The sequence below is a fragment of the Nelumbo nucifera genome, chromosome 6, assembly GCF_055504915.1.
Source record: "Nelumbo nucifera cultivar China Antique chromosome 6, China Antique-T2T, whole genome shotgun sequence".
Taxonomy (NCBI): Eukaryota; Viridiplantae; Streptophyta; class Magnoliopsida; order Proteales; family Nelumbonaceae; genus Nelumbo; species Nelumbo nucifera.
Window position 1 is genome coordinate 56,772,307 of NC_142654.1, and position 24,744 is coordinate 56,797,050.

The 24,744-nt window shown below is 38.6% G+C and overlaps 1 protein-coding gene across 1 annotated transcript; it reads right to left on the reverse strand.

Moving 5' to 3' along the window:
• Positions 1-12,852: 12,852 nt before the first annotated feature.
• LOC104602006 (Tetratricopeptide repeat (TPR)-like superfamily protein) lies at positions 12,853-23,097 on the reverse strand. The gene is made up of 4 exons (XM_010265539.3): positions 22,332-23,097; positions 14,192-14,338; positions 13,962-14,042; positions 12,853-13,784 (listed from the first exon to the last, which is right to left on the reverse strand). Exons 1-4 carry the CDS (start codon positions 23,040-23,042, stop codon positions 13,599-13,601), a joined length of 1,125 nt encoding a protein of 374 aa, XP_010263841.1. The 5' UTR covers positions 23,043-23,097; the 3' UTR covers positions 12,853-13,598.
• Between the last annotated feature and the right edge of the window lie 1,647 nt (positions 23,098-24,744).

Consider the following 24,744-nt stretch of genomic DNA (forward strand, 5'->3'; position numbering starts at 1 on the left):
CCACAAAAGAGTCAAAGAATATATAATTATATCATCTGCAAATGAAAATCCAACAGTTAGCCCCTCAAGTCTGGATCTGAATAAAACTCTGCTTGATTTAGACCATCTCCAGCTAGGGAATGAGCAAGTAAATTGGCTGATCTTTAAACCCATTTGAACAGGGCATTCACCCTTGATGCCAAACATCTAGTTTCCTAATGTAATGTCTAAACAACCATTAGCACTCTCATCCACCATCTATCTTATCACCCCTTGGGACTTTCCAGAGGAAGGCAATCTATTGTTGACAGTAAGCTTAAACCTTGAACTTATACCAAGTCCTCTCTGCCTATTGGACTTGAATAATAAAAAGGTATCTTTGAAATGGTTTCTGAAAGTACTAACACTCCTGAGGGCCCTGAATTATAACGCCTTTCTGTTGACTACCATTTGTAAAGGAATATGGTTATTGCACTAGCTCACCATGGGATGCATGCAGGGCCTACTGACTTTCACAACATGGATAACCAATTTTTCTGTGCCTCCACAATGGGATGGATGCTAACTCACCACCAAGACTACAAGGTCATTGGCTATGGGATTTTAAGGATCATGAGCAACAACTTCTTCCACATAAATCTTAGATTCATGCCCATTGTTCTTCTGATGCTTTCAGGTCAAGCCTTTGACTTTAACACATCGAAGGACTTGTAAATAATCAAGCATTTTTCCTTCCCCAAACTTTTTCTTACAAGAAAACAACATTTAATGCCACAACTCATATGAAAGATGCCAGCACTAGGGGACAAAAAGGGGCCATTTGATAAGATCTGAAGTAGATGAACTAAATGACTTATTGCTTTGTCGCCAAGTGAACAAGTCATTCAAGATGTTGCAAGTTCCTGAATAACTGAAGCTGAAGTTGGGTTGATTGATATATCCTTGAATATCTTATTGTTTAATTATTTATCCACTAAAAGACAAAGCAATAAGCTATTCAGTTCAGCCATCTCATCCGTTATCAACTGGCCCCTTGATCCTAATGCTGAAAAAGTATTATCTTCTTACATCAAATCTAAAAAGTATTATCAAAGAGAAATTCATGCATTACTTTCTCCTGGGCATGTCATTATACAATGTGATCAAGGATCAAGAAAGAACAAAAATAGCAGAATTTCGACTGGATAATGTGACAGATCCAGTACACTAGCACTAGGTGAACCTGGGATTCTATTCCAAAAGCAATACCTTTCATTCTATTCTCTACTAAATATAACTAGTAAAGTCAATTTTATAATGTAATCATAAGCCATCTTCAATAAGGTTGTTAAGTGCTCCAGGGATGCAATTTAGAATGCAAGGGTTTCATCATTTGAAACCTTGTAAAAGAATGAGGATTCAAGGAATATTTTCTAACATTTGTTTCATGTTTAAGTTGCTCAAGGGTAATTTCATAATTTGCATCAAGATCGGCATTTGGCATCAAGTGTACAAACTCCACCCATTTCTATGGTTTTTCCAATAAAACTCTCTATGTTTACATAATAAAAAAAGGGTAAATGTAGGAAGGGTGGTTTACATAGGACTAAGAACTTTGACAATTCATTACAAAGCAAATCTACCTTAGTTAATCTTCCTGTCTACTACATGTCGGATTTTAGAATGCCCCAAGTTGTTATTAGAAAGTTCGAAAAGATTATGAGACATTTTTTGTGGGAACCCGAGGAAGGGAAGAAAGATCACTTGCTGGGTTGGGAGGAAGTGACAAAGCTGAAGGCAAAAGAGGGGTTGAGAATTGAGAATATTAGGATGAAAATTTTGGCTTTATTGAGTAAATGGTTATGGGATTCCCTTTGGAAAGTGAAGCATGGTTTCAAATGTCATGAAATTTCGCTGATGTCGCCCGACATATGTCGATGTCGAGGCTCACCGACATGAAAATGGATGGTAATATAAAAATTACATTATTTCGATTGACATTTCCTTATATTTCGGAATTGTCAACCAAATCGGTCCAAATAACAAAAAAAAGGCAGTTTTTTCCTAGTTTTTCCTATTATGTCGACAGGATGTCAACAAGATGTCAACTAATGTACATTAATAATATAATATATTAGTATATTATAGTAGAAATCTGCTGAATTAAAAAATATGAAAGAAAAGTAGTTTCTTGAAGAGAGAAGGAGAAGAAGAGAAGAAGAAAAGTTGAAAAGAAAAGAGAGCAATAATCTGGCCGCCCCCTTCACTTATTATTTATACTAAAAATAATGGAGCAGTACAAAGACAACTATGCCCTTATAGGGCGGCAAAACATAAAACAACATATATAACACTCAAAAACATAATAAAATTTGGAGTCACATAACTACTGTGGTCCCCACCTCCTATCTAACAACTAACATAAAACATCTACTTAGAAAAACATCATAAATCTGATTAATCTTCAACACTCCCCCTCAAGTTGGGAGTAAATGTCACACATTCCCAACTTGCATAGATCATGTTCAAGCTTGTTCTTTGCCACCCCTTTAGTGAGAACATCAGTCAATTACAACTCTGAAGAGACATAAGGCAAACAAACTTCTCTGGTTGTTACTCTTTCTCTTATAGTGTCTATCAACTTCAATGTGTTTTATCCTATCATGCTGAATTGGATTGTGGGCAATGTTGATTGCAGCCTGATTGTCACAATATAACATCATAGGTTCCTCTACTTTCACCCAAATCTCACTCAAAAGAGATCTAACCCAAAGAAGTTCTGAGACACCATGAGCCATGGATCTATACTTAGCCTCAGCACTTGACCTTGCCACAACCGCTTGCTTCTTACTCTTCCAGGAGATCAAGTTTCCACCTACAAAGGTACACACTCCTGATGTAGACCTCCTGTCATCTAAGCATCCTGCCCAGTCAGAATCTGTATAGTATTCTAGCTTCAGATTCTCATGATTTGAGAAAAGAATGCCTCTGTCAAGGTGCTTTTTCAGATATGCAAGTATTCTCTCAATAGATTCCTAGTGTTGAACCCGAGGTGCATGCATGTACTAACTCACAACACTGACAGCATAAGAAATATCTGGTCATGTCATACACAAATACAGTAGTCGGCCCACCATTCTTTGATATCTCCCCACATCCTTTACCAACTCACCATCCACACCATTAATTCTGTGATTTGGATCAATAGGAGTGTCTGCTGGTTTGGTCCCCAACTTCCCAGTCTCCCGCAGTAAGTCAAGTACATACTTTCTCTGTGAAATGAAAATCCCATGCTTGGATCTTGCAACTTCAATCCCCAAGAAATATTTAAACTCACCAAAATCTTTGATCTCAAATTATTGTTGCAATAATTTTTTGAGATCATCAATCTTCTCCAGATCATTTCCTGTCACCACTATATCATCATCTCTCCTCTTCACAAAGAGGGTATGATCAGACCGTGTCTGTGTGTATCCAAAACAGATGAGTGCCCCTCTGAACCTCTCAAGCCAAGCCCTAGGTGACTATTTCAGTCCATACAAAGATTTTCTGAGTCTGCACACCTTTCCTTTACCAACATTTTCATAAAAGCTTGCTAGAATGTCCATATATACCTCATCCTATAAATCACCATTGGAAAGGCATTTTTTACATCAAGCTGGAACAAGGGCCATGAATATGTAACTACTAGAGATATAAGGATACAAACCGAACTCATCTTAGCTACTGGTGCAAAGGTTTCCAGATAATCAACACCATAGGTCTGAATATACCCTTTTGCTACCAACCTTGCCTTGTACCTCTCTATCTTGCCATCGCCCTTATACTTCACTGTGAATACCCATCTACATCCGACCGTCTCCTTGTCTGGGGGGAGATCAACTATTTCCCAAGTTTGGTTTTTGACCAAAGCATCCATCTCGTCTTGCATGGTTGTTTTCCACTCAAGTTTGGAGATAGCCTCAGTAACATTCTTGGGAATAGACAAAGAATCCAGGGAAGAAAGAAAAGCACGGTAGGAGGGTGATAAGGCACTGTAGGAAAGATGGTGTGAAATGCAGTGGACTGTACACTTTCTCTTCCCCTTACGAAGTGCAATGGGAAGATCAAGGTCAGTGAGATCAGCTGCAACAATGGTGTTAGGGACAGGAACATTATCATCAGAAAACATAACAGGCTCAGGCTCAAGAGGAATACCTAGAAATGTATCTGCCGAATTTGGAGTTTCAGAAGGACTGACAGAGAGTGGTGTGGGTTGAGGATGTGTGGAGTCAACCATCATCTGTCGGCGCTGATATTTCTGTGAGGCTGCCCATAGTGGCTCAGGTAATGAAACTGGAGGTGCAGGTGCTGGTTAAACTGATACAAGTGTTGGTTGAACTGATGGAGGTGCTAGCTGAATTGATGGAGGCACCAAAGAAATAGGAAGAGGAACAGATTGTGAGTTCTCCTCCCCAAAACTCTCCCCCTGAGGAGAACCACTCGAGAAAAAGGTGGATTCAAAGAAGGTGACATCCATAGTGACAAATCTGTTCTTCGACACTGCGTTGTAACATCAATACCCCTTTTGATTCTGAGCATACCCAAGAAAAACACATTTCTTGGCCTTAGGATCCAATTTTTTGCGATGAGGGCCAAGAATGTGAACAAAGGAAACACAGCCAAAAACCTTCAGAGGTATATGAAATATCTCCCCATCTGGAAAAAGAAGACTAAATGGCACCTTAAACCCCAAGGTCCGTGAAGGAACACGGTTAATCAAATGCACGGCTGTAAGAACTGCATCTCCCCAGAACTGCACAGGAACTGAAACACACATCATAAGACTCCTTGCCACCTCCACAATGTGTCTGTTTTTCCTCTCAGCAACTCCATTCTATTGCGGTATATATGCACAACTACTCTGATGAACTACACCATGTTCTAAGAGATACGTGGTTAGGTCCTTTTCAAGTACTCTCTGGCATTGTCTGATCTAAAAGTCTTAGTTCTCACTCTAAATTGTGTGAGAACCGTCTGGTGGAACTGTCGTACCAAGTTAGGAACCTCATCATGTGATCTCATCAAACATATCCAAGAATATCGTGTATAATCATCCCACAAACAAGAGAAAGTAACGGAATCCTCCCATAGAAGGGATATGATATGGCCCCCATACATCAGTGTGAACAATATTAAAAGCAGAAGTACTTCTTTTATTACTTGGTTTAAAAGATTGCCTATAATGCTTTCCTAACTGATAACTCTCACACTCCAAAGTAGATAACTGAACAGACTCAAACAACTTTTGGAAAAGACATTTCAAATAACTAAAAGAAAGATGTCCCAAGTGATTGTGCCAAAGCATAATCTGGTTCATTGACTCTGACCCACTACTACTACTGCTGCTAACATGATGGCCCTGATGTCTTGGAATCTCATCCAGAAGGTAGACTCCATTCACCTCACGACCACTCCCAATCATCTTCTTTGACTCTAGATCCTACAAAACACAATTACCAGGAGGAAAGGTCATGGAACAATTCAAATTTTTTGTCAAAGAACTAACAGACAGTAGGTTGGTATGAAGTCTAGGAACATGTAAAACAGAAGACAAAATTATATCATTAGTCACTCTAACTGTCCCCTTTCCAGCAATGGGCATATGTGAACCATCTGCTGTAGAGACTCTGTCTCGAATCTCTACCAAAGCACAACTGATAGGAACTGAAAATGGTAGGGGCATTAGTCATGTGCTCATATGCTCCTGAGTCTATAATCCAAGGAGGTCCCTCCTTGCCTGAAGTGGATGCAAGATTTATAGTTGCATATGAACTACCTGTATGTGCAAAAGAAGTGGTGTAGTTGGCTCCTGCATTCTGCTATCCATCTGAAAGGCTAGAGCTAGGTGAATCTTCCTTGCCCATAAGCTATCCAAACCTCTCCAATTATGTTCTCACTCCTGCTACTACAATGGATTCCCAATCAATTTGGGAAAGAGGGGCCGAAAAGTCTCCTATAGTAGCTACATTTGCATTTCCCTTCTTGTTTCTTATCCGACCAGGCATAAGATTTGGATGAAACTTCCAACAAGTGTCACTGGTATGCTTAGGCTTCTTGCAATAATCACACACCAAGTCCTTCTTATCTTCCCTTATAGTCCCACTACTCCCCCTATCTCCATTCGGCTTAGGTTTTGCTGTACCAACCATAGCTGACTGGTCAATCCCAAGCTGTCTCAGCATTACATTCCTCCTACTCTCCTCTCCAGAGACAAAGGCATAGGCCTGAGAGAGTGTCACACCCTCCCTAGAAAGAATATGCTGCCTAGCAATGTCAAATTCAGGGTTCAAACCTCCCAAGAACTCAAAAACCCTATTCCTCTCTACTAGTCTGTGATAAGTTGTTGCATCATTTACACTTTCCCATACCACAGTTTCTAAGTGATCTATTTCCTGCCATAGGGTTTTCAGCATAGAGAAAAATACATAACAAGAGGTTTTTCTCCTTGTTTCATATTGATTACCTGATTTCTTAACTGATAGGCTCTGGATTCATTTTGCTTCTGAGAGTAGGTTTCAGTCACTCCATCCCAAATCTCCTTAACAGTATTAGTCCATAGGAAATTTTTTGCAATATAAGGCAACATAGAATTACACAACCAGGACATTACCAGGTAATTCTCCTACACCCATCGGAAAGAGTCTGCATCAGGCTTCTTCTCCTCCCCAGTGAGATACCCTAATTTTCTACGAGCACCAATAGTCATCTTAGCTAATTGTGCCCACTCCAAATAATTTGTACCATCAAGTTTTACTGTAGTAATGATCCCAGACCCAAAAATATCACTACTACCTCTAACACCCAATCCCACAGTACCAATAGATTTCATCTCGATATTCCAACTCTCCATCTTACTTCAAACAGTTCAACAATAAGAGAAAAATAGAGTGGAGACCTTCAAAAAATAATTTAATATCACACACACAAAAACCAACCCTTCCGAAAGAAGAAAACCCTAGCTAGAGAGAAATCTCTCTCCTCCCCATGCCTCCCAACAGAGAGAAGAGTGAATCGATCACTCCGAGAGGCTCAGAAAATTCTAGAAACCAAACCGCCCTCTTCAAAAAATCAAAAGAAAACTAACAATACCTGGGCGCCTAAGATCAGATAAAAAACAAAGAGTCCCAACTTTTTTTGGACTCTTCCCCGTACTCCAGTTCTTCCTGATTTTGATGTCGAACAGTAGATCACCTTCCTGATGACTAGATCCCACCAAACAATCCAAGAACTGGGCAATCTATAGCAAATCGATCAGCCCTTTACTACTTCATGCAGTTGGCTGATCTAGGGCTGCATGAGAATGCTTTAAAAAACCCTAGTTGATGCTCTGATACCAAGTAGAAATCTGTTGAATTAAAAAATATGAAAGAAAAGTAGTTTCTTGAAGAGAGAAGGACGAGAGAAGAAGAGAAGAAAAAAAGAAGAGAAGTTGAAAAGAAAAGAGAGCAATAATCTGGCCGCCCCCTTCACTTATTATTTATACTAAAAATAATGGAGCAGTACAAAGACAACTATGCCCTTATAGGGCGGCAAAACATAAAACAGCATATATAACACTCAAAAACATAATAAATTTGGACTCACATAACTATTGTGGTCCCCACCTCCTATCTAACAACTAACATAAAACATCTACTCGAAAAACATCATAAAACTGATTAATTAGGGAATTGAGATAAGGTTTGATGCATGAGTTGTTATGATAAGGGTGGTCAGGAGTTCTCAGTAAGATAGAATTTGTTATGTTATGATAGAGTTTGAGATGGATTGAGATAGACTACATAGAGTCCTAGATAGAGTCTAAGAGTTTGAGTTTGAATAGGTTTGGTCTCTGTTTTAGTCTATAAATATGATGTAACTATCACATTCAACAATGTATTCTTCCTAGCCTTCCTTGAATTCTAACTTGATATCAGAGCCAAAGGTTCAACCTTGAGGTCTTTCAAATTGTTCCCGTGTTTCCAGCAGATGGTTGGCGTCTTAGCCACCTGTTGGCTGCTTCCTTGTTTAATTTAGTCTTCCATTCATATTTCTTTTTATAGCCAATTCTAGTTTAGTTCTACTTTTACTTTTACTTTGGTTATGTTTCTTGCATTCACCCATCTGCCCAACTTCCAACCCACCACCATCGCACACTATTCATTGTTATAAAGTTGCATGCTGAAAGTGAAGATCGGTGTTTCCTTCCTCACGCCATTAGAACCCAAAATCATTTCTTTTCTGCATCACCACCATTTTAATATAATACAATATATTAATATAAATTATTCCATTAATAATTTCTATTTAATATTTCAAACAAAATATTTATAAAAAATAATTAACAAAAAATAAAAATAAAGAATAAATTAATTACTTTATAATATAAAACATAAAATATTTTTCAAGTAATAAAATATTAACTAGTTGATATTTTTAAAATATTTATTAAAATCAGAAAATGTTTATTAAATTTTACAATAAATCATATTCTAAATTTAATATAAAAAATGAAAATAAATTTATTAAAATTTATACTAAATCATAATTTATTATAAATTTAGTATTAAAAATCATAATAAATTCATTAAGTTTTATAAGAAATCAGAATTTAGAAATATGTATTAATGCTTCTTTTATCATTTTACAAAATATTATTGCATATTTCCACAATGTCTCTAATTGTTATAATATTTTCCCTCGACATTTCTGACATTTCCAACATATGTCCTATATTTTGGTAAGCGACATTTCCATCGACATCGACACTTTAAACCTTGAGTGAAAGGCTTTGCCACAAAGTTGTAGCAAGTATTCATGGGCTGTCAAGTAAAGGATGGGATGCTGGTTGTCTTCACAGAGCTACCTTGGCTACCCCTTGGAAAGCCATCCACAACTGTCTTCCTATCTTCCTTAGTTGCATCAACTTTGGCTACCCGTTTTTTAGTTCATTTGCTCCCCTCTGTCTCCTTCTATATTGAACTGGAATTTGGGCCTCACCAGGAATCATGGTGAGTCTAAAATCCCTTTTGTGTCTACTTTGCTTACCTTGTTGTGTTCGGTGGTTCTTGGGGAGGGGGATGTAGACCCTCATTTCATTGGGACCTTTTTTTTATGATTGCATTTCGTTGGGACCTTCACTTGTAAGTCTTTGTTTTAACTCCCTTGTAACCTCCTCACCTTCCCTTTCTCCTACTTTCCCTGTTAAGGGAATTTGGTGCTCTCCCATTCCTCCTAGATTCAGTGCTTTTTGCTGGGAAGTGTATCATGGTTGCATTAATTCTTGTGATAAGCTTCAAAGAAAGAGGCCAAACCAGTGCTTGTCTCCCAAGGTGCAGCTTATGGAAGCTTAACGGTGAGAGTCATAAGACTACAATTCATCTCCTAATCTCTTTTCCCTTTGTTGGCTTTATCTAGGATTAATTTGCTTCCCTCTTGGGTTGCAGTTGGCTTCCTCATGTTAGCTTGGGAGGGTTGTTAGCCCTTTTGTTTGTAGTTGTTCTATTAGGAGGGTCAAATTGATGTGGAAATGTACAAGGGCAGCAATGGTTTGGACAGTTTGGGAGGAAAGACAAATTGCAGCAGTGGACCAGTCACCCCCGCCTTGTGTCTGGTTGAAACTAAATTTTGAAGGGAGTTTTGTGGGTAATCCAGACCCTCTAGAATTGGAGGAGCAATCAGGGATGAGGAAGGTAATATTTGTTCCTTCTTCTCAGTTTCAGCTGAGCAAAATGATGTGGCAATAGAAGAATTTTTGGCAGGTGTTTTTGGTCTTGAGAAAGCCAAGGAGTAGGCATTTGAAAAGATCTTAGGCATGGTTTTAAAACCCCCGTTGACCTAGATGGTTGGACCATTCGGTCCGGAAACCGGTCATGGTACCAGCTCCATTTTAGTGATGAACCACTATTTTACTAAAAATTGTTGAATTGGTCAATGAACCGTTGACCCAGATGATCTGACCGCTGAACCGTTTGACCCAGACAATGGTTTGTGGTCTAATATACCTTATTTGAAATTTTCAAAGAAATAAAATAACAAAACAAAGACAAAAAATAGAGGGAAAGGATATCAATCTCAGATCTGAGAGAGAGAGAGAGAGAAAGAGAGAGAGAGAGATCCAAGGGATATATGAGAGAGAGACCTCAGAGATCTGAGAGAGAGATCCGTCATCACTGCCACCGTCACCATCAGTGCTACAGGTCACCCACACCTCTGCCCTTTCTTCCATCATCTTTCTTTCTCTCAACCTTCTTTTTATTTCCTTCTTTCAGCCAACAGAGCCCTCTCCTCACTCTCATTCTCATCCCCCTTCTCATAATATTTCAATGGGTTAGAAGATCTGCCAACTGTTTGGTGGATGGTCTAGCTAAGCATGGAGTACAAAGACAGACTACCCTTTAATTTGCTTAATGAATTCATTTTCTGAGTTACCGATCACAAAACATCAATATAAGTATTTCCTTAATGCTTAAATAAAAAATGAACCATTTCAAAAGTAGGTGAATCCATGCTTACCAGAAGAAGCATGACATTACTCGAAAGTAGGTGAATAATGCTCTTATACAGATAACAGGATAGAAAAGCAGAATGAAAACATGGCCATTAAAAGCAGGTAAAAGAGGCCTAATGGATGAATGAACATTTGATCCCATGACTTTAGCAGTTCACATGGCAATGACTGCACATAAGATCAAACGACACATCGTTTGAAATTGCAATAAATCCCATCAAATGAAACAATGAGACAATTGAAGTTTAAATATCCGGAATATATTACTAAAATATCAATTTGATATGATACCCGATACAGTCCAAGGCGAAATGTTCACCAAAATCAAGGAACCATCATCCAAAAAACTAAACCTAACTTCCTTCTCATCCTCTTGAAAGAAAATAATAACAGAAAATGTTATAACAATTGAATCTAAAATGGTTTAGAACAGGCATCCAAAGTGATGAACCTACTCAATCGTTCAACTGTTCAAGTTCGGCCTTCAATTGCTCAATCTTTAGCCCCATCGACCTCTGCAATGCCCCTTTCTCTCTCTCTGGCAACTTCGCCATTAGAGCCTCGAACATGTCCAAAACAACCTTCACCGCTTCCCTAGCACTGTCGGCCTCTTCGTCGAAATAAACCGTCTCCTTTGAATCCAAAGCCATCTCAATCTCCTCCCGAGCTTCTGCGAACTTGAGATTAATTTCATCCATCTCTTTGCTGTAATCAAAGCTAGGGGCAGATTCGCCACTGAATCTCCTCAGATGTTTATGGTTTCTGAACTGCATCAACGGAATTGAATCAAGTGGGTGTGGAAAAGAGCGAAATCTCGAGGTGGGTAAACTGAAAATACTCGTTTTGTGGAATAAAATCATGTCCACAAAGCATCCATTTGAGACTTCCATAGATGGATTCGTGAGAAACAAAGATATGGGTCGTGAAGATTGTCGAAAAGGGTAATTCGACAACGATTTACAAAGAGAGATTAGTGAACGCCGCTGCATTACTCGTTATTTTACTAGTATGAGTAGTATCCACTATTATTTCCTCTTGCCTTCCAAGAACGACAGAGAACAAAGAACAACGGGAAGCAAAAGAGACGGGGATAGGGGTGATCATGGGCCGGGCCGGGCCGGGCTTTGCAATTATGATAAGGGCTATAGATTAGGCCCGGGCCCGGCCCGGCCCGAGGTTCCGGGCCTGAAACATAAGCCCTAGTCCAGGTTTATACGGGTCTGGGCCGTGCCAGACCTGATTTTGGGCCAATGTTATTCATATATAAAATATTATATATCTATATATTAAATCACATAACATTTATATAAACTTGTTTTATACATTATATAATATAAAATATTACATATAATATAAATTATATATGTCATGTTATAATATTTATGTATAAAATATATAATACAATGTAAAATAACATGTATATATATATATATAATACACAAAATATATAAAGTTTATATATAGACTGGGCCAAGGCTGAGCCAAACTTGAAGTATTCAGCCCAAGCTTGGCCCTAAAATTTTTGGGCCAAATATGGGCCCGGGCCCGGGCCAGGCTGAAATGATCACCCCAAGCCGGGAGGCTACCCCTTATTCAAAGGGTTAAGTAACACACGAGGTATATCAAGACCAAACTAACCTCAACGATGATCTAGATCAGCCATTTGGGATAAAGTAGTCAACAGGTCGCACATTAATGATTATCCAAACCAACGTTAACGATAATCTAGACCATCCATTCGTGATCAAGCAGTCAATGGGCCCAACCCAATGATAATCGAAATTTTCCTTGCAACATTCTCGTAAAACAACATGCATCACATCTATATATATATATATATATATATATATATATATTAAAATAAGGGTTTTAGATTACAACTCCCACTATGCAAATACGTGACTTTTTCAAATTTAGATACATGGCATTTTTTAAGAAATTACTGTTAAAGTTCACTATCACTATTTAAACAAGTGGTCTTTTCATTTTCTAGAAAACTAAACGGGTGATAATTTCTGAGAAATTCTTATTAAAGCCCTAAACACATAGCCTTTTCATTTTTTTAGAAAGCTAAACACAGCATTTTTTAAGAAATTACTGTTAAAGCCCACAACTCACATCACCATTTTCAACCTATTCCTAAAAAAATGCAAAAATTATTATCCACAACCATTTGCGTATCATAACACCATATTTTAATAATTATCGAAAAGTTTGAAATAAATATTTCTTAAAATTTTAATAATTATTTAAAATATTAATCCGTAATGTAAATCATTATGCTTCAATTGCAAATCCACTCATCCACAACGATGGGTAAGATCATTTTTAACACGTCCACAACGATGGGTAATTATATGATCTAAAAGAAAAACTGCGTTTCCTCGTTACATAAATCAATCACAATTCACAATGTTTTTGTATTGTCTTAAAGCAGTGGAAACATACATACAGAATAGAATGGCCTCGGAGAAACTCAAGTTAGATGGAACAAAACCCAGAGATTTTTTGTCAGAAATCTGAACAATTACATCCATTGGACACACCTCTTGGAATAGCCAAGACAAAATATGTTCCAATCAAACAGTCTTCATAACCCAACAAATGGACTAGTCCCCAACTACTAGCAAGATTAATATCTAACCCACCATGTTTTGACTCCACACTAAAATAATCCTTCAATTGGTAATATTGGCTACATCATAAAGAAAGAGAGTCAAACCACCATCAAGTTACTAGGGTTCAACATAAATCAACGAAGTAAGCGGACCTTCATGCGACCAAATACTGATGCTTGGTGAATACAAAAAACCGAAAACGGGGGAAAACAGAAAAAAAGAATAAAGATAAGCTCCACTGTCGCACTAGCTATAGGGTCATTTTTTCTCTCAAATCGGGGTGTTGGGCCATCAGCCTTCAGCATCTATTGTACGAAGTGTAGAACATAGACTGTTACCAAACAAAATTTTGATTGTCTTGTCCTTTTTGACAACATATAAAGAGAACAATCCATTTCCTCTTTAAAGCCATATTGGGTTAATACAAATTTCTTATTTGCTGAAACTTACCAACCCCAAGTCAACTCTGCAGACAAACTGACAAGTGCATTTTACTTTCTGTATGAACATTCAGCCCCAAACTCCTCCTCCAACCTCTCCCGAGGTTCTGTTTTTGCAGCCAATACAACGTCATCAAGGAATCCTCTCTGGGGGAATTCCTGTGGTACAAGGCTCCGATATGTCTCAAACTGCTCATCAGCCTCTTTCTTTTTACCCAATAGGCTGTAGATTATCCCCTGTACAGATACCCACAATTGGTAAACGAAAGGAAGGCAGTAAAGCATCATAGTTCCAATAAAACACCAAGCATGCAAGCCACAAAACTCAACCAGAAATGAAACATGTGTACAACTAAACCATGCAAGAGGAATGGCAGCAGTTTGACATATTATAGACTTGTAGCAAGAATTGACCTCGCAGAGATAAGGCCGAAAATCACGAGGGTTATCATTAACCAAGTCTTGGAACCTTTTCAAGGCCTCCTCCAAATCACCCTGATCACCATACAAGTAAAGGACCAAAGTCAATGTATAGTACAAATTAGATACATCTTATGATTTATGTTGGTTTCAATAATACTGGTCCAACAGATATGAGTAACATTTAAGAGTCTGGCTTGAATCATTAAGATCAAAGTCACCACCTTTACAACATGCATTTGTGCAATTAAAATTCTTATATTTCGCTCCTCTGTAACTCTTTTCCCGCGCTGAGAAAGTAACAAAGCCTTATCCAGCATCTCAAAGACAGCTGACCCTTCATGGTTTTTGTGCATTACCATCGCCAGACCCTATAGAAGAGAAGAGTTGTAATTTTTGTAGTTTGTCCAGAAATGAGGCAATTAGTTTAAATGGTACCACATAAAAAGCAATACAAACAATGAAATCAACTTTATAATTGTTGATAACATAGTTAACCGGACTAGATCTGTGCTACATAATGACATAGATCTCCCTCTTCTAGTTGGAAAATATTTTGTAAAATATATACACTTGAACGAAATTATTCAGTTCCAGGAAGAAAATGTTAGGGTTGACTAGTGGTTCCATGGAATTAATTAATTCATAATCTGATAATTCTCCAACATCCCAAGTCTTAGAACCTGGATTTGTCATGGAATAGAATCACCAACTTTCCAGCTTCCTAAAGATATCCCAAGTACTTTTATAGCATGTACCCACCAAAGATGGGTTAGCCATTCAATTTTGTTGCAGACGTGCAGATTGAAGCCCGTTGACTTCCTTTTCCCTTTCCTCTGGACCATACTTGTATATCAATTACAGAAAGGGAAATTCTAGAAACCACTTCTTGCATGAAGAGATGACACAAAGTAAGAAAAGGAAAAAAAAAGTAAATATATAGATTTAACTATTCTCAAGAGTTTGTTTCATATTTTAAATTCTGAATAACTTTCTCCAAGTAAATTAAGCAAATTCTAGCTCTATTGGACTCTAAAAATCTCAGGTCCCAGGTTTTATTATGTTTAGATAGTTTCTGTTTCAGGTAAGCCCCATTTTAGCTGGTTTGTCTCACATCAAACTTACTGACATGACTCAATTTTGGCATCTACCGTCATATAAAGGGTAACTACACAAAGAAACAATCCCTTTAAGTAATAAACTCTACAAATTCATAATAGTGGATATCAGGTTCTAACCTTTTATTTTATTGTTTGATAAATAGCAAGAATTGTATTAGAAGAATTAATAAACTAACAGCCTTATCTTTCTAATAGATATCATGCAACTTTTCTGAGAATGTGTAATATCTCAAATTTATAACATGAAAATAATCATCAAGAAATCTAACATAATCAAAGGCCAACCTTCAAACCTACCAAAATTAGAACCCAAACATAAGATCTTCAAAGTCAGGTAGATAATACAGTGAACTATAATTACTAGAATAGAAAACACCATTACCCAATGTTGGTCCCAGCTATCTGGGGTCTTGGGAGGGTAGACTGGATATAATCCTAACCTTTGCACCTTTTTGCACAAAGTGACCACTCTCAAACACAAGCCCATATTCTCACGGTTGCCAGCCTGAGATTTTACCTAAATATAATTACTAGAATAATGGAACAAACGCCTGAGGTTTTACCTAACTATAATTACTAGAATAATGGAACAAACAAAGGACAGTTTTTCCAGTTGAAATCAATATCATAAAGATTTCAGGAAAAATATAACCAAGTAAAAATAGATTAATCCATATGAGAAAATTAATTAGAAGTTGATAATTTTTTGGATTTCAAAGATATCTATTTTATAGAACATATTGCAGATGTTTTTGGTTGCAGGCATGGTCTAGTCCTAGTTGACATTCTGGGTGGTTTCTAGTTGCAAATAGGAATGGCAATTTTCTCCATTTCCCCAATTCCTGTGGGGGCCCACCTCAAATGGGGTGGGGCAGGGATGATTTTTCCCCCTGTGGGGATGGAGATGGGGAAATTTTCATCTGTATGTATGTATTAATATTTTTAAAAATATGTTTGAATATATTTGGATCATGTTTAATAGGATTGTAAATTTTAACTATTTCATTTTTAAATGAAATTAAAAACAAATGAAATGATTGATATCATAAAATAATCATGGGAGTGGGGATCCCCATGGGGATGGGGATAACCTTGTCCCCTCAAGCGGGGATGGGGATAGGGATTTTCACAGGACCAGGGATGGGGAGTGGATCCCCGTCCCCGCCCTGTCCTGTTGCCATTCCTAGTTGCAAACTTGCAGGCATATCCAGAATTATAACTGCTAACCATCTTTCATGAAGAATTATAACTGCTAAGTCATGTCCCAACTATATGGGGTGGGTTACATGAATCCCGTTCCCCTGACCCATTCTGTTCAGTGTCATATAGCTTGTTAAACTATCGACCCTTGAAACATTTCTCACTACTTCAACCTTTGTGGTCTACCCCTAGCCCTTCTAGTTCCTTCAATTTGTAGCAGATCACTTTTTCTTACTGGTGCTGTAGATGGTCTTCTCTGCAAATGACCAAGCCATCTTAATCTACTTTCTATCATTTTACCACAAAAGATAAGATGCATTTTCTTTTTATCTAGCTTAAATCCTTATCTACTAAAGAAAAGACTTCAATTTGTAACAGATCACTTTTTCTTACTGGTGCCATAGATGACCTTCTCTGTGTAAATGACCAAGCCACCTGAATCTACTTTCTGTCATTTTATCTCAAAAGTTAAGATGCATTTTCTTTTTATCTAGTTTAAAGCCTTATCTACTAAAGAAAACACCTCAACTCAATAAAATGATGTTCCCATCATCTTGGATTGCTATATGGATCCTATTCTACTAGTCTATCTAATATAGAGCCATACCTCATGCTAAACCACTAAGAGAAGTCTTATTTTTCTCCACTACTTCAACCTATATCCTTTTTCAATTTTCCCTTTTCGAGATGGGATAAGAAACTAGGGAAAAAACATGTTTTCAGGCTGCAGTTATGCAAAGACCAAAAACTTAGATAAATAAGAACATAGAAAACTTAAACTAGGGAAACTAATTTATAGAGCAGATTCCAGGGGCTTAATCAGAGGTTGGAGAGTTAGGAGGGTGCATGTGCCACTCACACATTCGGCCATCCATATGATGGATCTCTCATCCCCTTCAGTATCATGTTAGGGTCCCCTGCTTCACAAAAGAGTATGGTGTCATCTGCAAATTGCAAATCTGAAACCAAAAGGTAGGAGAGGGAGATACCTGATACGAAGAAATAGTATCCTCCAATGAAGGTGTTCACGCCCAAAGAAATCTCCAAAGACTGCACCCACTGAAAATGACACAGTGTAGGGTGGAGCAGAATCAGCAATGTTCTTCCCAAGAACCGAATTCTTCAGCAAGAATTCGATGGAGGCTGTGAACACGACTTCAGATCAGCCTTTCTCCAAAAACTGATATCAAGAACTATTCTTGATCGCTCCTACAAGAATGGAGATCGAACTGGCAATTGGCGGCAACTGGAGGAGAACACAGGGAGAAGATGGCGCAATCACACTGTTGTTGTCCTCTCTCTATGTGATCTAAGATCTGATGATGAGATGAACTGAATGGTTCGCCCCCTCCTCCTTTTATAGACTTAAAGAGATCAGCTCCTAATCCTATTAGGAGTTTCCTGATTCAAATCCTTATTTGAATCTGGACTCTCTTTAAGTGATAAGGATAGATCCTTATCTTATCTGTAGATTAGATCAGCTCTCCTAATCTCATTAGGAGGTTTCCAGATCCAAATTTAAATCTGGACTCTCTGAGTGGATAGGAATAACTTCCTATCCTATCTCCTGATCCAATCCCAGATCCGCCCCTCTCTTTAACTAATCAAATTAGACCAGTTCGAAATGGGCTTTAGGCCCAATAAGTCTATGTGCTCAGCAACCCTCCAAGCTGCTGCCCAGTTGGGCTTCTTTGTATGGCGTGGGACCCAAACATTGATCTACACATCAGCTACATGGGTTCAACCTAGCATCTGTTACAAGGCCTGGCCGAATTCACTGTTATGGGCAGTGAACCCCTAAACCCATCACCATGGGCTCTTAATGGGCCTAACACTTACACTAAGTGGTCCCTGGGCCAAGCCACCTTATAAAAACCCAGGGACTATGGGCAGATGCAAGATTAACCCACAGGTATTACCCTCAATGGTCTTACACTTAACCTCTCAGCCCATAATGATCAAACACAGCCCGACAAGAGAGGACCTCTCCCTCGGCTACAAGGAATAGTGTTGCATTCTCTACTCACATGGATCTCGGGAATTAGAACATTTTGCAAACATTTTGAAACCATAATATATATGTATATCTTTATATAAATATATTTTGCAAAAACAAATTTCAACGTTGAAATCGGTTGCCGACAGTCTTGGTTTCCATCAGAGATAGTGCATCCCCGGTCATTACCTTTGTCCGAAAATGGGGCTGATCCTGTCACTATGATCACCCACTCAGATGAATCCTCGGCATATCAACGATAACCGAATCTGACACCTAGTGCAGTATCATAATCGAGTCTAGGGGTCAGGTGTAACTTTCCAGTTTTTGCCCATCAATCTCCAAGGTTCAGGGCAATTCTGAAAATCTAGTCCGGTTCAGGGTTTCAAGTAAACCCACACTGCATGTACCTTGGGTCTCACCCTGACAGCTGAGACAAGCCACCCCAACCAATTTGGCGACACATCAGTGTCAGCCTTGGCAGGATAAATCTTCCCAGACTTATCCAACGGCTGTGAACATTCTAAACTAACACAAGTCTCATAAGTGTCCAGTTTAAGGGTATTACACAGAAACACACCACAATAACATGAATCAAATATGTATTTTATTCATTTACATTAAATGTCATAAGGTACATCATTCTGATGGGAGCTAAGGGCATACACTGTCTAACAATTAGAAATTTAAAGCTCACTATATGACTTTTTGAGCAAATGTCAAACTTAAGGTGAATTTTGAGAAGAGTTGTATAGTTGGGGTAAATATGGGCAAGGGGGAGATCTCTGAGGCTGCAAACATCTTAGAATGTGCAATAGAAAACTGGCCCCTTAATTACCTTGGTTTTCCATTGGGGGATAACCCTCAGAAAGGTGAGTTTTGGGTTCCAGTTGTGGAGAGGTTTGAAAAGAAATTAGCAACTTGGAAGAAAAACTATTTGTCTCTTGGAGGGAGAACCATTCTAATCAGGTCTGCTTTAGTTAACCTTCCTGTTTACTTTTTGTCAATCTTCAAGATTCCGACAAAGGTGGCTAGTAGATTAGAAAAACTAATGAGGGACTTTCTCTGAGAGCCGGGGGAGGAGAAGAAGGACCATAGGGTGCGGTGGGGGATGGTTTGTAGGAGTAAGAGGGAGGGAGGTTTGGGTATCAAGAATTTAAGGAATAGGAACTTGACTCTTTTGGGGAAATGGCTTTGGAGGTTCTCATTAGAGAAGGACAAACTTTGGGTGAAGATAGTGGAAAGTATTCATGGGGTTGCAACAAATGGATGGGACTTTGGGATTCTAGCAAGGAGTACAAGAGCATCTCCTTGGATAGCTATTCAAGCTATTCTACCTTTATTCTCTCCATGGATCAGGTATGACTTGCACTCAGGCAATCTCATTAATTTTTGGGAACATGTTTGGATTGGGGGCTCCTCCCTAAAAGACCAATTCCAAAGCTTTTTTGCCCTTTCCACTTTTAAAAATGAACCGATGTCTTCATTCATTGTTCCTTCTAATTCTATTTCTAGGGTCGGCTAGAACTTGGGCCTACAGAGAGATATTAGGGACACAGAGCTTGATGGTATCTCATCACTGTTATCCATTCTTGAAGGAGTGTTCCTAGAGCCAACAAAGACAGATAGTAGAATTTGGACTCTCACCCCCTCTGGTTCTTTCACATGTGCCTCTTTCTTTAGTGCTCTCACACATTCTTCTTCTCTGGGCTTGTCTTTCCCTGTTAAAGAGATGTGGTGTCATCCTATACCTCCTAAGGTTGGGAGTTTCTATTGGGAAGCCTTTCTGGAAAGAGTTAACACAGCAGATTTACTTCAAAGAAAAAGACCCAATAGTTGTTTTTGTCCTCACTGGTGTGTCCTCTGTAAAGCTGATGGTGAATCTGGATATCACTTACTAATCTCCTGTCGATTCACTAACATCATTTGGGAGTGGTGTACTTCTTTGTTTGGGTGCAGGTGGACCCCCCCTTCGAATGTGCAAAGCCTATTCACATGTATGCCGTTTCGGCCAACAAAAAGGGCCAAGTTTATGTGGAGGTGTATGAGGGCTAAAGTCTGTTGGACTATTTGGAAGGAGAGAAATTCACGAATATTTACAGATAATGAGAGAAGTTTGGAAGCAATGCTAGAGGTCATCCACATTAGGGTTATACACTAGCTGAAAACCTTGGCTCTGTTTGTAGAATTCTCAATTGATGAGCTGCAAAGAAAGTGGAAGGAGATAATAGAACTTGTTCCAATGAGGAAGGCCTCAAATGTTTGTTGGATCCCCCCACCGCATGACTTTGTTAAACTGAACTTTGATGGCAGCAGCTTGGGCAATCCAGGGCCATCCAGAATAGGAGGAGTAATAAGAGATGAACAAGGGAAGCTGTTAGCTATGTATTTTGGACCAATTGAGGTGGGAGATTCTTTGAGGGCTGAGATTCTTGCAGCTCTTGAAGGGGTACAAAGAATCAAAGATATGCATATTAACAAGTTGATCATAGAAGGAGATTCTGAAGTAGTGGTAAACTGGCTGAAAGAGGATAGTCTTAGACTTTGGAATTACAACAATGAAAAGAGGAAATTCAAGTGGCTGACTAAGGACATGGAAATCCAATACAAATGGGTAAAAAGAAGTGCGAACTCTTTGGCAGATGGTCTAGCTAGACAAGGGGTGAACAGACATTCTATTGTTTGGGCTGTCTTGTAATTTTTGTTCTTTTGATGCTTAATGGTTGTTCTTGGGAGCTAAGATTGTTTAGCCCCCTTGCCCTGTAATTTTCTCATATTTTTAATATTAATTCAATCCACAGTTATTGATAAAAAAAAAGAATATCAAGGATTTTATATATGGTTTCATAGTTATATAAATATGTAGTTTCAAATTTCTCAAAAAGAAAAAGAGGAGGCAAAGGACTAATGCCAATCATGGGATTTGATTCACTTCTATGTTATTCATGAATACAGACCAATAATGCATAAAATCTACATATAGCTAAAGCTGAAAGAATTAAGTACTTTCAGAGATGAAAATGATAATTCACATGGAGATGGATGAGATTGAGCATAGTGTTCCCATATGCTTGTTGGGTGTATCATTAGTAGGTGGTTGCAGAGCAGATAAAATATCTGTGTTTTCCAGAGGTTATATATGAGGCATCACCCAATTAACTGCCCCTCTCAGCAAATAAATAAATAAATAATATGGCATTCCTACATGATATTAATATAAACGTGCCTAATTTTCATGCCAGTTCAATTAAGATGATTACAGATATGGATTAGCTCCAGCAGAATTCATGGCCGAGGGCACTCAACTGGAGCAAAGAAGCAAGTATAGCAAGAATGATATACATAACCCTTGGATTGAGATTGTATAGTTCATGTTTCAGTGATAGTATGAGAAGATACTTAATTGTTGATTTAATATAGGGAAATAACTCAAAAGCTTGGTAGCAGTATCATATGGAATCAAATTATTGAAAGTGACAAAACTAAACAGAATTGAAAAAAACGAGTAAGTCCATTGTCTGCAACTGAGAAGTTTAAGGAGCCAATTCTTTTACAGTTTTACTGGTCCATCAACATGAAACCATATTTCTGCATGACATTGAAGTCCTTCATGTGATAGTATGACTCTATGACAATATGTAACCATTGCCACTTAATTTAAGGAACATGTCCTGTGAGATTTGGAACATGGTATTTAACCACTCAACTCATCTAATCCTTATTCCCAACTATCTTAGATCAGCTACAAAAACCCTTCCCGTCATTGGCCTACTTCAACAGATCCACAAAAGACAAAAAGAAAAAGAATATCTCAAAAACAAATTTCTCCAACACAAAAGAGAGAATTGAAAAAATAAAGAAATAAGAAAAGAAAACATTTAATTGCTTTCTAGTATCCTTAATAATTCAACTGTGAGTTCAAGGATTGCATATATATGTAAGGGTATCTTTATTATCTATCTGCAATGTATCTATATATGTGGTTTATGTGCACTAGTAAACATAAACAAAAAGGACAGGATAGAACAAGTAAGCAAAGAATCATACATGCAAAGCTCTAAGTAAGAGAGGCCTCTCCTCTAAAATTTCTTTGAAAAGTCTCTTCGCCCTGCTCAGGTGTCCCATCATCTCATAAGAGAGAGCCTGTAGAAGTCTCCACTCTACCTCATCAGGTTCAATATCAATCAATCTCTCCACATGCTCCAAAGCCTCCTTTGTTTTTCCTTTCCTCATTTTTCCATACAGAACCACTTTCAGTGCTTGTACATCTCTTGGGTTCTTCTCCAATAACTTCAAATACATAGCCTCATTCTCACCTTTATCATCTCGGGCATCTGTTTTTTCCTCCACAGACGCAGAATAACCGGCTTTCTGGGTGGTCGGAAATGCTATAGCCGGTCCTATGTTGAAACTCCCCATGAGAATGAGAGACCCAACAAGAAAACCAGCTACCTTTTTCACGCAGACCTTCAAAATATTGTTCTGGGAAGCGAAAGAACGATGCATGCTGGAATTATTCGGACTGGGTAGTTGAAGAACCGATGAACAAGGGCAGTATGAAAGGATTTGAAGCTCACCCACCTTGAGTGTGTTCGTGGGTCGAAATTTGGGATGGAAAGAGAGTGAATTCTGCATTGTGGTTGGATTGATTGAGAGGTTTCCTTTGGATCCATGAAACAATTCACGAATTGCGAATCGGGGATTCTGGTATGGTGTTTGAAATCCAAGTGACGGACTACCCATCGATAGGCAACCCATTCGCAATAGCGGGATTGCGGGAGTAGAGAGCAAAAACAAAGCGGGCAAGCAGCATCAAACAAAGATCAAAGAATCGGGAATAGGGAGCGTCTTCTGGGTATGGAGGACCCAATGACCCATATTCGGGTTGGAGGGTCAAAGTTTGCCACCTGTGCATGAACATGATTCGCGGTTTGCCACCTGCGCTAAAACTAGGCGACTAATGCGAGCCACGTGTGTCAATTGACCAGATATGATACAATCCGATCCGGTCCGCTATGAATCCATTGCAGATAGATCATGTCCAATCCATTGCAGATAGATCCGGTCCGGTATGGGCCAGTCCAATTCAATTTCAGGACGCCCCTATATTAACCCCAAAACCCGCCTTCCAAAGCACAGCTAGACCATCCGCCCTTCAGAATTATGATCTTCGGAAAGTTTGTAATGAAGTTTGTATATATGCTGACGCTAAACAAGTGGTTCAAGCTATTTATCAAAAAACAAATCTTCGTTGGTCCTGCCACCGGCTTTTGTAGAGGATAGAGGTGTAAATCGGGTCAGGCCGCCTGTGGCCCTGTATGACCTGGCCTGGTCCGACACAATAACCCACAAGCCATGCCTGGCATAATAGTCCGTGCCGTGTTGGGCCGGGGGTTTGAGGTCTATGGGCCGGTACGACACAGCCCGTAGGACCTATAACGGGCCGAACATGGCCCGTTCGAAAATTAGTCGTTGCCTCCACCCCCCACAACGGCTAGTTTTAGCTTTTTACAGGGTATTTTATAGAAATACCTCCCAATAGCTATAAACAACCATATTAGGGGTGTATTTATGTATTTTGCTTATGGGACAGAAAAAATGACATAAATGCCCCCCCAACAGCTATATAACAACTAGTTTAAGGGGCTTTTTGGGTAAGGTTATAAATAACTTTACAATGACCAAAATACCCTTCTAATAACTAAATAACAACTAATTTTTAGGATATTTTAGACAATTAAATTATGTTCAATTCCTATAAATAGCCCTATCCTCCACAAATCTCATCATGCCAATTCAACAATTGTCTTAATCACTTCTCTCTCGAGTTTAGCTTTTTACAGGGTATTTTATAGAAATACCTCCCAATAGCTATAAACAACCAGGGGTGTATTTATGTATTTTGCTTATGGGAGAGAAAAAATGACATAAATGCCCCCCCAACAGTTATATAACAACTAGTTTAAGGGGCTTTTTGGGTAAGGTTATAAATAACTTTACAATGACCAAAATACCCTTCCAATAACTAAATAACAACTAATTTTTAGGATATTTTAGACAATTAAATTATGTTCAATTCCTATAAATAGCCCTATCCTCCACAAATCTCATCATGCCAATTCAACAATTGTCTTAATCACTTCTCTCTCGAGTTTGGATTCAGTGGACCCTTAGGTTCATGGGGCTCGTGAACCCTCCAATGGGAAGCGTGCATATCAATACTTTTGAACTAATCTCGTAATAACGGACATTTGCAATTATCTTCTATCCGTCGGTTGAACCGGACACTAAAAGACAAAAAAGTAGAAAATCTCGTTTTGAACGATTTGAAGTTTGAACTCTCCCTCTCCTCTCCCATATCCGAGCGACCACCGGCGATTTTCCTGCACAAGCGACATCAAATGGCGAGGAATCAATCAGTAGAAAAAAAAATTCTTCTTCTTCTTCTGACTCCTCTGGA

Bases quoted from the DNA above. Each gene is read 5' to 3' on its own strand.
- LOC104602006 (XM_010265539.3), bottom strand. From the start codon at position 23,042: ATGGGTTGCCTATCGATGGGTAGTCCGTCACTTGGATTTCAAACACCA. The intron at 14,339-22,331 runs GTATGATTCTTT...TCTCTTCTATAG, and splicing joins TCTTACTTAGAGCTTTGCAT to GGTCTGGCGATGGTAATGCA. The intron at 13,785-13,961 runs GTCAATTCTTGC...GTATCTGTACAG, and splicing joins TTCGGCCTTATCTCTGCGAG to GGGATAATCTACAGCCTATT.